We start from the raw sequence: 14601 nt of genomic DNA, 5'->3' as shown, positions 1-14601 counted from the left end.
CACTAAGGATGTCTTGCTGTAAACCCCTTTCTCTCTAAAGATGACTTGCTGTAAACCCCTCTCTCTAAAAGTATAAACCACTAGTATACCAAAAGTAAACAGGGCAGTTTGAACATTTTGTTATCCTAGAAGTTCGACTTTTCAAGAATAATGTGTTTCTCAAAAACAATTTGGTGTTATGTTTTCTGAAAGATCACTAAGGATGTCTTGCTGTAAACCCCTCTCTCTCTAAAGTTGTCTTGCTGTAAACCTCTCTCTCTCTCTCTCTCTCTCTCTCTCTCTCTCTCTCTAAACCCCACTTTAATGATGTCAGTTAAATGGGACTTGGGTTCATGATTCTCATGTTGGACCTCCATTTGAATTCATACTTCAAAAAAACGCTCCTGTATGATATATTTAAGTAGTTTTCTCTAGTCTTCAAAGTCACCTTGATGACTAAGTGGCAGGAGCAAGGAGTCACTAAAGCGGGTCACCACTAGTCAGAGTGACCAATAATCACTTCTTAACTCTTAGACAATCGCGGGTGTAAGTGAACACTGATCCCCAAGGTCACTAGCCTCAGTTATTGAAACTTGAAACTAGGTTTTATCGGAGTAACCGAGTCGGTGACCTCTTAAAACCGTTTAGTTACTAGAATCACAAAGAGCCGATGACCCACAACAACCCATTGCATGATGGTTGTAGGAAGTAGGGTTCAACCAGATATGGCTCAATTGGCCAGATCCAACTTTAGCTTGGAAAACTTCTCTTGGATCTTGGCTGCACTTGCCTAGAATCAGTCATATTTGGTTGCTTCATACGAGATCGGACTCGTTGGTGCGACGGTCGCATCTCTAGCTTTTCGGTGCATAAATTTCGATGCATCGTGCGAGGCCAAGCTCATCGGCGATGTTCGCATATTGGCCTCACATAAGGTGTTGCTGTTGGTAACAAAAGGGAGCTTATGCAAAGCCTAGCCATTCGATATCAACTGAATTATGAACAAAAGAGTGAGGGAATGATGGTGAGAGAAGAGAAAGAAAAGAGAGATTAGACAATATTTTACATTAAAAAAAAAGATGAGAATTCTATAGTAGAGTACGAAAAATATCATGCTGGTAAGATTTTGTTCATTTTACATACTTGTTTTTTCTTTTGACGTGTTGTTGAAAAGGTCATTGACGTTTTGTAAGGGGATTCGTACCCTGATTCGAATCATGATTCATGGTTCGCTATAGTGTTTTCTCTCAAAAAAAAATACACGTAAATCGAAAATGATTCTAATATCATGATTCTAATCCATGAACCAAACGTTGTGTTAAATAAAGAGAAAACTGTCAAAAACAAGCAAAAAAAAAAAAAGTTCTGAAAAATATGGGGTCTGACATAAATCTTGGTTAATTTTGGTTTGAATCTATAAATTGTTAAAAAGGGGATATTTTCTATCCAATTTGCTCTTTCCGTTCAATATGTGATTAAGATCCTTCTCCAATAGAATATAAGCAAAACTATTATAAATAGAAATGAATCTATGAGCAGTCTCTACAATGAAACAACTTTTTTTTCTAGCACTCAAACAAAGAAAAAGAAAGAATAACACAGATTAAGAAAGAACACACCTTTTTTTTTCTTCACCGCTACTTTGCCTCTTTTCTTTTTCTTCATTTTCTTTTTTTTTTTTGTATTTTTTGTATTTTTTTTTATACTTCTTTTTACACGCTCAACCCTCCATTCCATCAAAATGCCTATAATATATAATAAGATATGTTTTGGCGAGATTGCCTCACATTCCTTAGTATCAAAGAATTACATAAATGTACTCTTTTGTATCAGGGAGGGAAAAAAAAATCTTCAACTTCTTCTTCTTCTTTTCTTTTTTTCCTTCTTTTATTTTTTGAAAAATCTTAGTAGCAAAAGAGTACTGGGTTGTTCTTTTAGAGTGTAACTTAAGTGTAGTTTTTGAGTTGAATTTGAGTTATAACTTAAGTTAAAGTTGTAACCTGAATAAAGTTAAGTAAAGTTGAATAAAGTTGAAACTTAAAAAAACGTGAACTTGAATAAAGTTGTAACTTAAGTTGAAACTTTTTCTGAGTTTTATTGCAAAAGAACAATCCCTACGTTTCTTTGCATGAGTAAAACTTCCTGGAAATGTGTTGGTGGACATCAATATTAAGGATATCCAAAAACAAAAAGGAAATACAAGGGCCCGTTTGGTAATGTTTTCAAAATAGTTTTGTTTTCGGTATAAAAATAAAAATGAGATTGTTTTGAAAATTATTTTGAAACCGATTCTAAGATTACGTTTGGTGGTCTTTCAAGAGATTAGATTGAGTATAATAAAAAAAGTGAAATCGTGTTTGGTTACATTTATGTTTGTTTTGAGTATATGTACTTAATAATCTTAAATTAATATATTAAGTAATTAATAAATGATAATTATTTAGCAAATAAAAATTAATATATTAATAATATAATAATAATGAATAAATTATCATTAATGAGTACATTAGTAATTAAACTATATATATAATAAATTAATATGCTAAATAATTAAAAATTAGTAATTAGTAATTAATTATAAATAATTATTATGTTAGTAATGTACTCATATTTATTATATTATAAGTAATTAATTAGTGTATTAAGAAAAATAATTAGTATACACATAATTTATTAATATTCAGTTTACTACTTAAATTATTAACTTTTAGCTACATAATTAAATAATTAGTTAATTAATTACTAATGTTTATTTAATAATCTATTATTTGATATATCACATGATCAATTTTTGGTAATTATTCTTTTTATAATGATCAATTATTAATTATTATTGATTAGTATATTACATATTGATAATTATAATTTAATATTCATTATTATTTGAGTAATTACTATTTATTTTTTATTTACCAACTATTTACTAATTAATATATTATAATTAACATAATATATGGTTGATATATTAATTATTAATTATTTCCTTAATAACCTATTATTACTTGTTTTATTGTTAATATGTCATATAATTATTTTTTGGCAATTAATCTTTAACTAAATAATGAATTATAATATTATTTATTATTTTATTAATAAAATTAAAAACTTAATAATAATAAATTAATATTTAATTAAGAATTAAGTAATTATTATCATTTATTAGTTATTAAGTATATCTATTTATTAATTAATATATACTATAATTAGTAATTAATAATTAATTATTTAATATAACTTTGTTGATAAGTACTAGAAAATAAAAACGGAAAAGAGAAAACAACTTTCAATCGTTTTCGATGTTCTTCACAAAAATCATTCTCATTGTACGCATTTGGAATCCGTTCTAAAATGATTGTGTTTTCTATATGAAAAGGGAAATGGACACATTTTCAATCTCAGGCAGGAATCGTTTCTGAAAATGCATTTGGTAGTTTTATTCAGAAATTGTTTTCGGTCTAAGAAAAAACTAAAACTCCGTTTGGTTTGACATTTTAAAAAACATGTAATAGTACTTTAAATAATATATTAAATAATTAATACAATCCTCAATCAATTGCCTAGTAATTAAACGTCGCAAGCATGCCTCCTACAAATCAGTTTCTTTTTTTTAGTACATTACAAATATATGGTAAATAAATACAAATAAGATTATTTAGTGAATGATTACATTTAAAAAAAAGTTTACATAGTAAATAATCCTAGCCTATTCATTTTTCTTTAGTTAGAGTGTGCCTGCGGATTAGACTCAGACTAGGGTTGGCAATTCGTGTTCGCGGGCCGTGTTCGGGCCGACACGATTACAGCATGACACGATTATAGTGAGCATGAACACGACACGATTAATAAACGTGTCAAAAATCCAAACACGAACACGAAATGCTAATAACACGGTTAACACGACATGACACGCGAACATGATTACTAAACGTGCCGTGACAGGCCGACACGAAAAAAACACGTTTATGACCCAACTAGCAAAAATTGTGGAATTTTATATTGTATTCAAAACTATATTAATTGACTACTTAATATCACTACTAGTTAAAATCATGCATAATAGCTAACACACATTAAAATATCCAAATATCAAACACACACATGCATACACCCTCCTCAACAAAATTTCTCTCCTGAAAAATTATATACCTCCTCCTGAAGAATTAACGAAATTATAATTGCACGCCCCGATCTCACACACTCAGAAAAATTGATACAAAAGGCATGCTGCAAATAAGCAAGCGACCTTCTAAAACAGCTGTCAAATGACTTTAGTGCAAAATGTTGTACTCAACTTCTTACAGAAACTTGTTGCAACAATTTCTACAATATTTACTATTAAAAAGTTGATCTGAAAAACCAATCACGTTAATTCTTGAAGTCTTTCCATGTAAAGCCTCACGAACCTACACGTGATCCTAAGAAGTAAGTGAAATTTGTCTAGCTAGCCAAATCACATTCATATCAATCAAATCATCAATCATTAACTTACCGAACTTGAAGCAAATGTTAACTTTCACGTGGCATTCTAATACCCACACATATCACGTGGCATTGCCATTAACGCAGGCAGATAAAACTAATTCAACAACAAGGAATTCTAATAATGCAAATCCAATTGGATAGGAGAGAACCTCTATAGTTATTAGAAGTTAAACATAAACAAGTTACAAGGAAGAAGAAAATTCACAAGTTTGATAAGAACTATCCCGCGGCAATAAACTCTCTCTTCCTTATCATGTATACATGCTTCGAAAGAAACCCCACAAAGTGATCTTAAATTCCTACTCCAATAAATACATTCTAGCAATCTATGCATGCTGATTTGAGGACCATATCCACCTAAATTTCCCCCAAAATTCTTTGAGCAACCAAGCCGAAAATCCCATCACATTCCTCTCCAATAAAATTAACCAAATTCCTCAACATTCTAAAACTTCAAATACCTAAAGTAATCATATAAACTTTCCATAAATTTCTTATTCAACACATACATTCTTGCTATTGAAGCAATATAAACCAATATCCATCTGAGTTTTCTCCAAATTCTCCAAGCAACCAAGCCGGAAATCCCACACTCCTCTCCAATAATATTAACCAAATTCCTCAACATTCTAAAACCTCAACATTCTTGCTATTGAACAGAGAAATTCGTCAGCACGCATAAATCCCCAAATACACAGCCAAACCCTAAAAATCCAAATATGCATAAAATAGAAGCAAAGATTCAAAAACTAAATACCTCCAAATCGATGCTAATCGTCTCAGTAACATGGCGCATAATCGAGTGAACGAGCTTGCTCTTGTTGTACCTCTCCTCGCATGCCTGAATATCCTCTTCCGAAACCCTACAATTGCTCAAATCGATGTAGCCCTGAGGAGATGGAAACGACGGGTGAGGACTGAGGCGGAAGAGGACTGAGGCAGGCGTGAGGAGTGAGGCGGGTGTGAGAGAATGAGAGAGAGAACTTAGGGTTTTCTTTTAAAATATATATATATATATGACCTTAATAAACAGGTCGGGCCGGGTCGGGCCGTGTCGGCACGATAATGGCCCGTATAATTAAACGGGTTAAACGTGTTAAACGGGCTGAGTCTCAGACTATGCCTAATGGAAAGAAGCCTTTATAGATGTGCTTAGTTTAAGTGCACAAATCATATTCACAAAGCACTTCTCTCACTCAAAACACTAACTAAATCATCAATCTTCAGTTCTGACGAGCAATATGAAATCAAACAATCAAGAACATGATAAAATCCTAAACATACATTTATGTCCCTGCAGGCCAATATTTGCAAGCTGAGGTAGATGGTTCGACAGAGATGTTCTTGAGTTTTTAGTGAAAGGAGATGTGGTTACTTACACGGCTGTGGCCCAAAAAAGTCACTTATGTATACCCATTCACCACTTCTTTAGGGGAGTCACAACTATCAAATGATGGTTTCCAAACATAGTCAATAAACAGTTTTAGCTAAACACGTCAAGCTAAATAGATGTTGAATTCATTCCTAAGGTACTCTTACTTGGAGCAACAACAAAGTAATAACGTGTTATGTGCATCTCATAGTCTGAATCTCAGTATAGTTCCATAACCAACAAAGCATAATCAAAATATAAAAACTCTTGCCTCCAACAATATCCCAACACTCCACTACACTACATTGTCTAAGCGGATTATACCAAAACTGACTTAGGCCAAAAGACAAGCTGTCCACATTTAACCATGTTCATATGAGAAAAAAAAATTAAAAACATAAGCAGTGAGGCCTCGTTCTTGTTATGCTTTGTAAGCAGATCAAACTCATTTCAACTAATTACAGGATTTAAACATAGATTTTGATGCTTCATGATGATTCTTCAAACATCACCTATTAAGCCTATTAAAATAAAAAATTTTAAAAGAAGTAAACAAATAACCTGTAAGATTAATGAAATCATATAAACCCATCGTTACAAAATCAAGCAATGGGACTGCAGATCAATAACAAATTCCCTTCATAATCACAGACTGAGTATTGGGGAAATCAATAACAGAAAAAATAACCAAAAATTTCCTTCATAATCACATACCAAATCAGATCTACTGGTTGGGAGAAATTATGAGCAAATGATCCGAAAATCAGAAAAAATAACCAACTAAACACCTGGAGGAGGGCATACCTCGGTTGATTTAGGGGAGGAGGGCCGGAAATTCGTCGATCATGAAAAAACCTTCTACAAATTCACGATCAGATCAGGTGAGGAGAGAAGATGAGGAGATCAGATTAGGCGACTTCAACGTGAGAAGAGATGAGCTCATAACAGCGAATGTGGAGGGAAGATGAGAGGGAGATCGGCTATTTCAGAGAGGAGTCGAAGGAAATCTGGTGGACAAAATGAAAACAAGAAAAATAAAAATGATAAAAACTCGTTTTCAGAAACCTAAGATAAAAGAGGAAATGAAAATGGGTGTTCTCAGTGTTGTTTTTGGGAAAATGGGTCACCAAACATAATCTTCACAACGTTTCCGTTTTTACTCCTCGGAAAACGTGAAAAAGTTTACAAAAATGAAAACAAACACACCCATTGTTTTTTGTTTTCGTTTCCGTTTTCAAAACTTTTATTAAACAAGCGCAATTTATAGACCGTTTTCATTTTTGTGCCTCAAAAGACGTGTGGAAACGTTTTTGAAAATAACTCCAAACACACCCAATGTTTTTGGAATAAGAAATGTGTCTAGCAATCCCAAAGAAAAGAAAAAAGAAAAAAAAAAACGTTAAAGAAAAGAAAAAAAAAAGACAAATCACTTTTTTTTCTCTCTCTTTCCATAAGGTTAGGGCCGGTAATATGAGTCATGATATAACAACATGACACAAATTTCGTGGGTTAGGGTTGAGAAAAAAGAGGTTCGGGTCAGAATTGGGTCGACCCGAAATTGACACAAAAAACACTGATCAATTTCGAGTTGGACCCGCCTAACCCGAACACAACACGAAACTCGTAAAAAACTAAAAAATACATATATTTTTTGGTATATATTTTTGTTTTTATTATGAACTTGTGATATCATGAAAGTTATACTCAAAATCTTATACTAATATTTGCTTAATTTCAAAGGATGTTATTGTATTTTAGTGTGTTATGAATTTTAAGTTATTTTTAATATGTAAAAAACTAAATAAAAGTATACAATTTTCGTGTCAATTTCAAGTTCGCAGGTCAATTTCGTGTCACGTGTCATTTTCGTGTCGTGTTGTGTCAACCCATAAAGTGGTCGTATCGTGTTAACTCATAAAATGATCGTGTCGTGTTCGTGTTGCGGTTTGTAAAAAAATTCATATCACATGTCGTGTTCGAATTTACTGTAAATTTAAAAAAAATGATCAAATTAATCACAACATGAATACGACATGTGATAAAGCACTTGAGACGGCTATCAAAACAAATTTTATCGATAAAATTTTGTTGGAGGATGGCCTAATTTCTCCTGCTGTTCAATTGTATTTAGCAATCTCGTTTTTGGTTTAGCACTCTCTTTTTTACAATTAATTTTTTGTTTAACACGCATGTTTTTAATTTCTTTTTACATAATAATTACGTAAGTAGGCTGGAATTAGACGTCTCTATTCCTCACCAGCCAAGGCTTAATATTTAACCCCTGCAGGTTAAAGCTGTAAAAATTGCGTGCAATTTGTGCTTGAAACAGTTTTTTTTTTTTTTTTTTTTTACCCCGAGATTAAAGCTCCAACTTAGTTTTTACATGTACTAAAAAAATAAAACAAAAAAAAGTTGGGTTTTTACATGAGAGAATGTTGTAACACTACAATTTACCTCTTTTTAATTTTTAAAAGTGGAACGAACATTGTGGATCATTAACTAAACAATAAAATAGGTTGAATTTTCTCATAATCTTCCTTATACAAATCTACATCACTTTATTCACATTTAAAATCAAAAAAGTGTTTTTTCCTAAAAGAAATCATAAAAGCGTTACCAAAATAGACCTACATATATATATATATATATAATAGAGCTGAAAAAATAGACTAAAATATAAACGATGCAACTTTAATCGAATAATCATAGGCTTAACCCCATGTTCACAAATCAAACACTGCCACGACCTTCAAAAGAAACATAATTAACAATAACTATTAGAATCCCACATTGGCTAGAGATATTGGCATGATTCACTTAATAAGGTGAAGGCAATCCTCTCCTAATAAGCCGGTTTTGTTAGGTTGAGTTAGGTCCAATATCCTTTAATTTCTGTAAAATGGTATCAAAGCAGGCTCAGTTTTGCAATGTTGGGTCCCCCAATATCGACTTATTCGCAGCGGTTTAGCATGGTCCACGCTGTGCGTGAGGGGGCGTATTAGAATCCCACATTAGCTGGAGATATTGGCATGATCCACTTAATAAGGTGAGGACAATTTTCTCCTAACAAGCCAGTTTTATTAGGTTGAATTAGGCTCAATATCCTTTGATTTCTGTAAAAATAACTAAACACAATTCTTAACACATATACCAATCAGTATTTTTGTCCTTTCTTTTTCTTAAACTTTTTTTCCCATGTCTAGATTAGGTTTGAGACGACAGTCTCGCAAGCTGTGGTCCACATGTCGCATCTTGGACATAAAAGAGAATTATTGCCACACCAATATACCATACTCTCATATCATACATACATACATACATACATACATACATACATACATACATACATACATACATACATACATACATACATACATACATACATACATACATACATACATACATACATACATACATACATAATATATATATATATATACACACACACATACACATGCATATGCAGGTCAAAATCCACAATACAACCTACACAAACTAGAGATAGACACGTACAATAATGCACAACCAAATTTATATAATATATGGTCACTTACAAAAGTCCAATTACACATTACCATAATCTTACTTTTACCTATCTTACATTTCTCTCTTTTCTTTTCTTTTCTTTTCTTTTCTTCTCTTTTCTTCCACAGGCATGGCAGCTCTCTCCAATTTCCTTGCCAGCCTCTACACCATGTCCCTCGTCTTCTTCACCCTCCTCCTCCTCGAATTCCTAACCCTAATCCGATCGGTCACCGGCTCGAAGCCGAAACCCGACAAGTGCGTCATAACCACCGCGCTGTACCTTAAGCTCATTGATGACAAGAACCCCGCCGCCATATTCCGGAAGATACAGAGGTCGCCGGCGCCGGAGATGTGGCCGGAGTGTAGGGTTTGCCTGTCGGAGTTGGAGGAAGGGGAGAAGATCAGGAGGCTTCAATGTGACCATGTTTTCCACAAGGACTGCCTGGACACGTGGCTCCAGCAATACTGCGCCACGTGTCCGCTGTGCCGGACGAAGGTGTTGCCGGACGACGTCGTCGCGAGCTACCGGCGGATGAGGAACCAGGTGGAGTATGATGGGAATGAGGAGGAGCTCATTTTCTTCTTTTCTGCATTACATGGTAACAGCTTCCACAGATTGTATTTCTGATTTTTTTTTTTTTCTTTTGGGTAAAAGTTTGGAAGTTTTTTTTTTTCGTGAATTTTTTTCCCTTTGTAATTTAGCAGCATAAGTTGCTGCTCTGTTCCTTAAATTTCATTTGTTGTACAGCTTTTTTTTCACAAAAAAAAAAAAAAAAAAATGTATGTCTAATTGAGAGATTCTGAGGAAAATTAATTAGTTAATTGAGAGATTTAATTTTCTTAAAAGAATTGCTGGCCTTTCTTTTTGAGTGAATTGTGATGGTGTCTCCAATAATGGGATCCTACCTTATGCCCACTAATTAGTGCTGTTTTGGTAGTTTTGTATTGTCGATGTTTTTAATTCGTAAATTTAAAATTTTAATTTATATTAAAATATAATATTTTATGAAAATTTTTAATTATGATAAAAAAATTAAATGTGATATTTTTAAAAAATTTATTATATTTTTTTTTGAATTGTGAAGACGAAAACGAAGACTTGGAGTCTACTTTATTTCATTTACGTTGTGTCTTAATCTGCAAAATCTGGAAAACTACGCCCAAAATGCTTGATTGATACTCCACAGTAAATATCTAAGATATAAGATTTTTTTTTTTTTTTGGGTAATGCTGATTGGAGCCGAGGAAATATCTAAGATAGAAGAAATTGTTTTTTTTTTTTTTTTCGAGGATAAAAATATCATATCAGTAACAGTGAGAGAGTGGAGTAGAAATAGGGTTTTACTCGAAAAATTATTGAACTATCCAAGTGGATTCTTTTGTAGGCGACAGTAAAAATAAAAAAAAATAATAATAATAATATCTAGAGTTGCTACATTGTTTTTTTACGGTAAAATCTACACAATTTTCGGTTAATTTTATTTTAGGAAAGCTATTTGGCAGGTAAATTCTTGTGAGCTATAGAGAATTGTTAAACTTTCCCTTAAGAATAAGGGATAAAAATTTAAATTTATACACTCTAAAAAAATATTTATCTCTTTTCTCCTTTTAATTAGGCTCCAAAGAAGTTTCTTATTATATTTAATCTAACATGATTTGATTGGATAGTTAAAATATGTATTTGATTTTATTTGACGAATAATCAACATACCTTATCGGTGGGATTATATTTACGTTAGAATTCATACCATATGACAATTTTTCTTTTATTTGTAAAATATATAATTTTTTTTTTTTTTGTGATATGCTTTGATATGATCTAATGATATTTGGGAATTGTGTAATCTTAATCAAGTTTTTTATAATCTACAAAAAAATCATGTAAAATTGAGAAAAAGATAAGAAGAACACATATACTATCATCACTCATTTTTTAAATTATTATGTAGAGAGTAGAGTACAAAAACTAATGGGACCTTGAAAAAAAAAAAAAAAAAAAAAAAAAACTAAAATTCATGTTTTTTTTTTTTATAAAATCCTGCAAAGCTTTGAGGAAATGTACTCCATGATATCCACGTTAAGAGTCCTGAGATTTTGTGAATGAAAATAGAAGCACCAAAGATAATTTATGGAAGGACACAACTCATTTATTACATCTTATCTATTATTCAATAATTGACTTGTCAGCTCTAAATTACATATTTAACTTATATGAGTTTTACGCAGCAAATAAAACTGCCATACTACATAAAACAGAAGTGGTTTTTTTTTTTCAATGATTAGTGTACTTCTCAATAATCATCAAATCAAAATCTCATTACAGTTTTTTTTTTTTAAAAAAAAACAGAAAGCGACTGTTTTTATCGTTAAAGTTAGTTTTTAACTGAATTGATGAGGATTATATCAGACAATTTTTAATACAGTTTGATATGAAAATATAAACTTTTTAATAATTCATTTTTCAGGAACTACCAGTGAAACTTAAGTCTGCCGTTAGAATCTTAACTGTTTAAGGCAACCTCAATAACATATGTGCAGCTTTACTTCCGCATTGGAATATTCCTCGAACTACTTGATGTAAATGTCGGCGAAATGTATTTACGTAGTGCTTGCTTTTGAGGAGAGTGCAAAAGTAGGTGCAGTATTTTATATATATAAAGTAGTTATGACCAACCACAAATTTACTACACTTGGTAGAGCTTATAATGACGTTATATGGTGGAAAATTTATTGATGAGTGGGTACTAAGGAGAAAAAGGATGGTCCCACTCTAACCAATCAAAGTGGCCACAGTTTATAATATTTATTTTCTGTATTCGTCTTTGATTCTGAATCATGATTCATAGTTCTTTACAGTGTTTTTCTCTCAAAAAATACACGTAAAACGAGAATAGTTCTGAATAATAATTTTGAATCCATAAACTAAACGTACACTAAACTGTTTAATTGAACACCGTGCTCATCACTATTTGGTAGAACTAGAAATATTTTCAAATATAAAAATAAAATGGAAATGAAAAAAAAAAAAAAAAGAAATTGGAGTTAGAAACTAGGTGGAATTTTGCACCCCATCCCTTCTAAAATATTCAGGGTTAAATATATCGAGCACTATCTCAAGAAAAGCAAAATGTTGTTGCAACTGGCAATATTAAACGATACTGTATTATAACAGGAGTAGCAGAGGACCACTATGAGACTTACATTATTCATCGATTTATTTCTCAAACGAATCGTACAACAAAGAAAATCGATGAACCCGAATAAAAGAGCTTATCCTGCTCATGACTCATGAGTAGATATTTTGTAGTAGCCTCATGACTTCGAATTTATTAACTATAATGTATCACATCTTGCTTTATAATATAATTTTGTCTTGTAATTCAAATAATCTCATTCTGTCCGATCCAATCCCGCTCAATAAAATAGTAAAGTTTTGGGCCCGTTCACTTCGTTGATTCGAGTTTGTAATTCGAGTTGAGATGTGATTTTATGTGAGAATTTTTTACTGTAGCAAAAAAGTTAGATGTGACTGTTTCTGATAAGTTTTTACTGTAACAAAACTCGAATCGGTGAAATGAACGGGGCCTTAGACTTAAGCTAGCGAAAAATAGACCGGGGCTGAAGGTTCATCTAATAAACTCTGCACAATCTGATTTATTTTTTTATTTTAGATCTTTTTTTCTTTTTAATTTTTTTAAAATATGCTTGTTTTTAACTATTTAATCTCTTTTAGAGCACCCCGCATGTCACTCTCGTATTGGATTTCGTCTCAAAATAAAAAATTTATCCAAAAAAAATATCGAAGTTGTATATTTCAAAAACATTGACCTCTATATTAATAAAAAAAAGGAAAAAAATGACAAGAGGCTAAAGTAAGACCAATACATATTCTCAGCGACTATTGACGAAAAATAACCCTTTGATTAGAAAATTTTGATAAATGACGCAATGTCTTTTAGTGTAACTAAAAAAAAAATGCGTAACAATAGTTACTCTTTGAGAGCAAGAAAAATGATTTTTTTTAAGGTCCTATAAATGTTTTTTTTTTTCTGCACTACAAAAAAAGAACTTAAATAAACAATTTATGCAAGTATCTAAATTATAGTTTTGAAAATTTCAAAAATCATGTATATTATTGATGCGAAATTATTATTTTATTAATATTATTAAGGATTTTATTTAATGTTCTCTCTTTTTTAGAAATACCAGTATTCTCTGTTTATCAGTCGTCAGATTTATATTAAATCTAGTCAAAAGTCAAATCAAATTGAAAAATAATACAAATCTGACGGCTGAAGCAGGAAACACTAGTGTTAAAAAAAGAAAAAAACACTAAAAAAATTGTATTATTATTATTATTATTATTATTATTTTGAAAGGAGATGCGAAATTTATTTGAAAACGGTTTTCGGGTATATATTTAGCTAATGTTTTCCATTTTAAAAAACATGAGATCGTTGTTCCAATATTGTCCTTGATTGGATAATTGACATCCAAGTCAACGGAAGACCAACTTGAGTCATTCGTCAAATTATTTGCTGTCCTGTCTGATTGAAGATTTTATTCATTTATTGGACCATTGCCAGAATACTTATCCTCTTGTTCCCTTTGCTTTCATTGTTCTCCATATATGTGTGCGTTATATAAATATGAAAGAAAAATGGCTGAACTTTGATTTTTATCTAGTGACATTCTTTTGATCGAACTTTTTTTTTTATATATTTTCTTTGATCGTTAAATTTTCTAAAAAATTTCGTAATACCGTTCTTTAAAATGATAAATAACTGTTTATGCCACTAAAATATGTGTACAATAATAAATTTTTCTTCTCGAACAAATTATACAACAAGCACATTAATCTTATGTAAAAAAAAAAATCGATATTTATTGAATACTATGTTCTATTGTTTTCATTATTTTATTAATTTACTCTATTCTCCCTTATTTATCTCATGCCTTTAATTTGCATTTTAACCTCCCTTTTGTCCACAACCATTTTATTTCTGTTCGGTTTTATAATTGACAATTTTGAATTGTTCAAAGTGTCACATTCAACTACTATAATTTCTCAAATACATCCACTAAAAGTATAAGAACAAATATTTCGAACAAGGAAAAAATGGATATAGCAGAAGATAAGTCATAACTAATTATGTTTTTTTCTTGGCCAACATTAATGTAATTTTTCTTTCAAAAATTATGAAGTTCCAAACTGATTTTTTGCTAAAACTATTGGAAAAAGA

At 31.3% G+C, this 14601-nt stretch overlaps 1 protein-coding gene across 1 annotated transcript; it reads left to right on the top strand.

The window, feature by feature from the left end:
• The first annotated feature begins 9488 nt into the window (after positions 1-9488).
• Positions 9489-9986, top strand: LOC21403022 (E3 ubiquitin-protein ligase RHA2B). The gene has a single exon (XM_010101624.1). The coding sequence runs from the start codon at positions 9489-9491 to the stop codon at positions 9984-9986; it is 498 nt and encodes a 165-aa protein (XP_010099926.1).
• The last annotated feature ends 4615 nt before the right edge of the window (positions 9987-14601 follow it).

The sequence above is a fragment of the Morus notabilis genome, unplaced genomic scaffold (assembly GCF_000414095.1).
Source record: "Morus notabilis unplaced genomic scaffold, ASM41409v2 Scaffold604, whole genome shotgun sequence".
Classification (NCBI taxonomy): Eukaryota; Viridiplantae; Streptophyta; class Magnoliopsida; order Rosales; family Moraceae; genus Morus; species Morus notabilis.
The sequence above is the reverse complement of the archived record's forward strand: the minus strand, read 5'-3'. Positions and strand labels throughout refer to the sequence as shown.

What these genes read in the sequence shown, in the direction of transcription:
- LOC21403022 (XM_010101624.1), top strand. Translation starts at nt 9,489, where the DNA reads ATGGCAGCTCTCTCCAATTTCCTTGCCAGCCTCTACACCATGTCCCTC.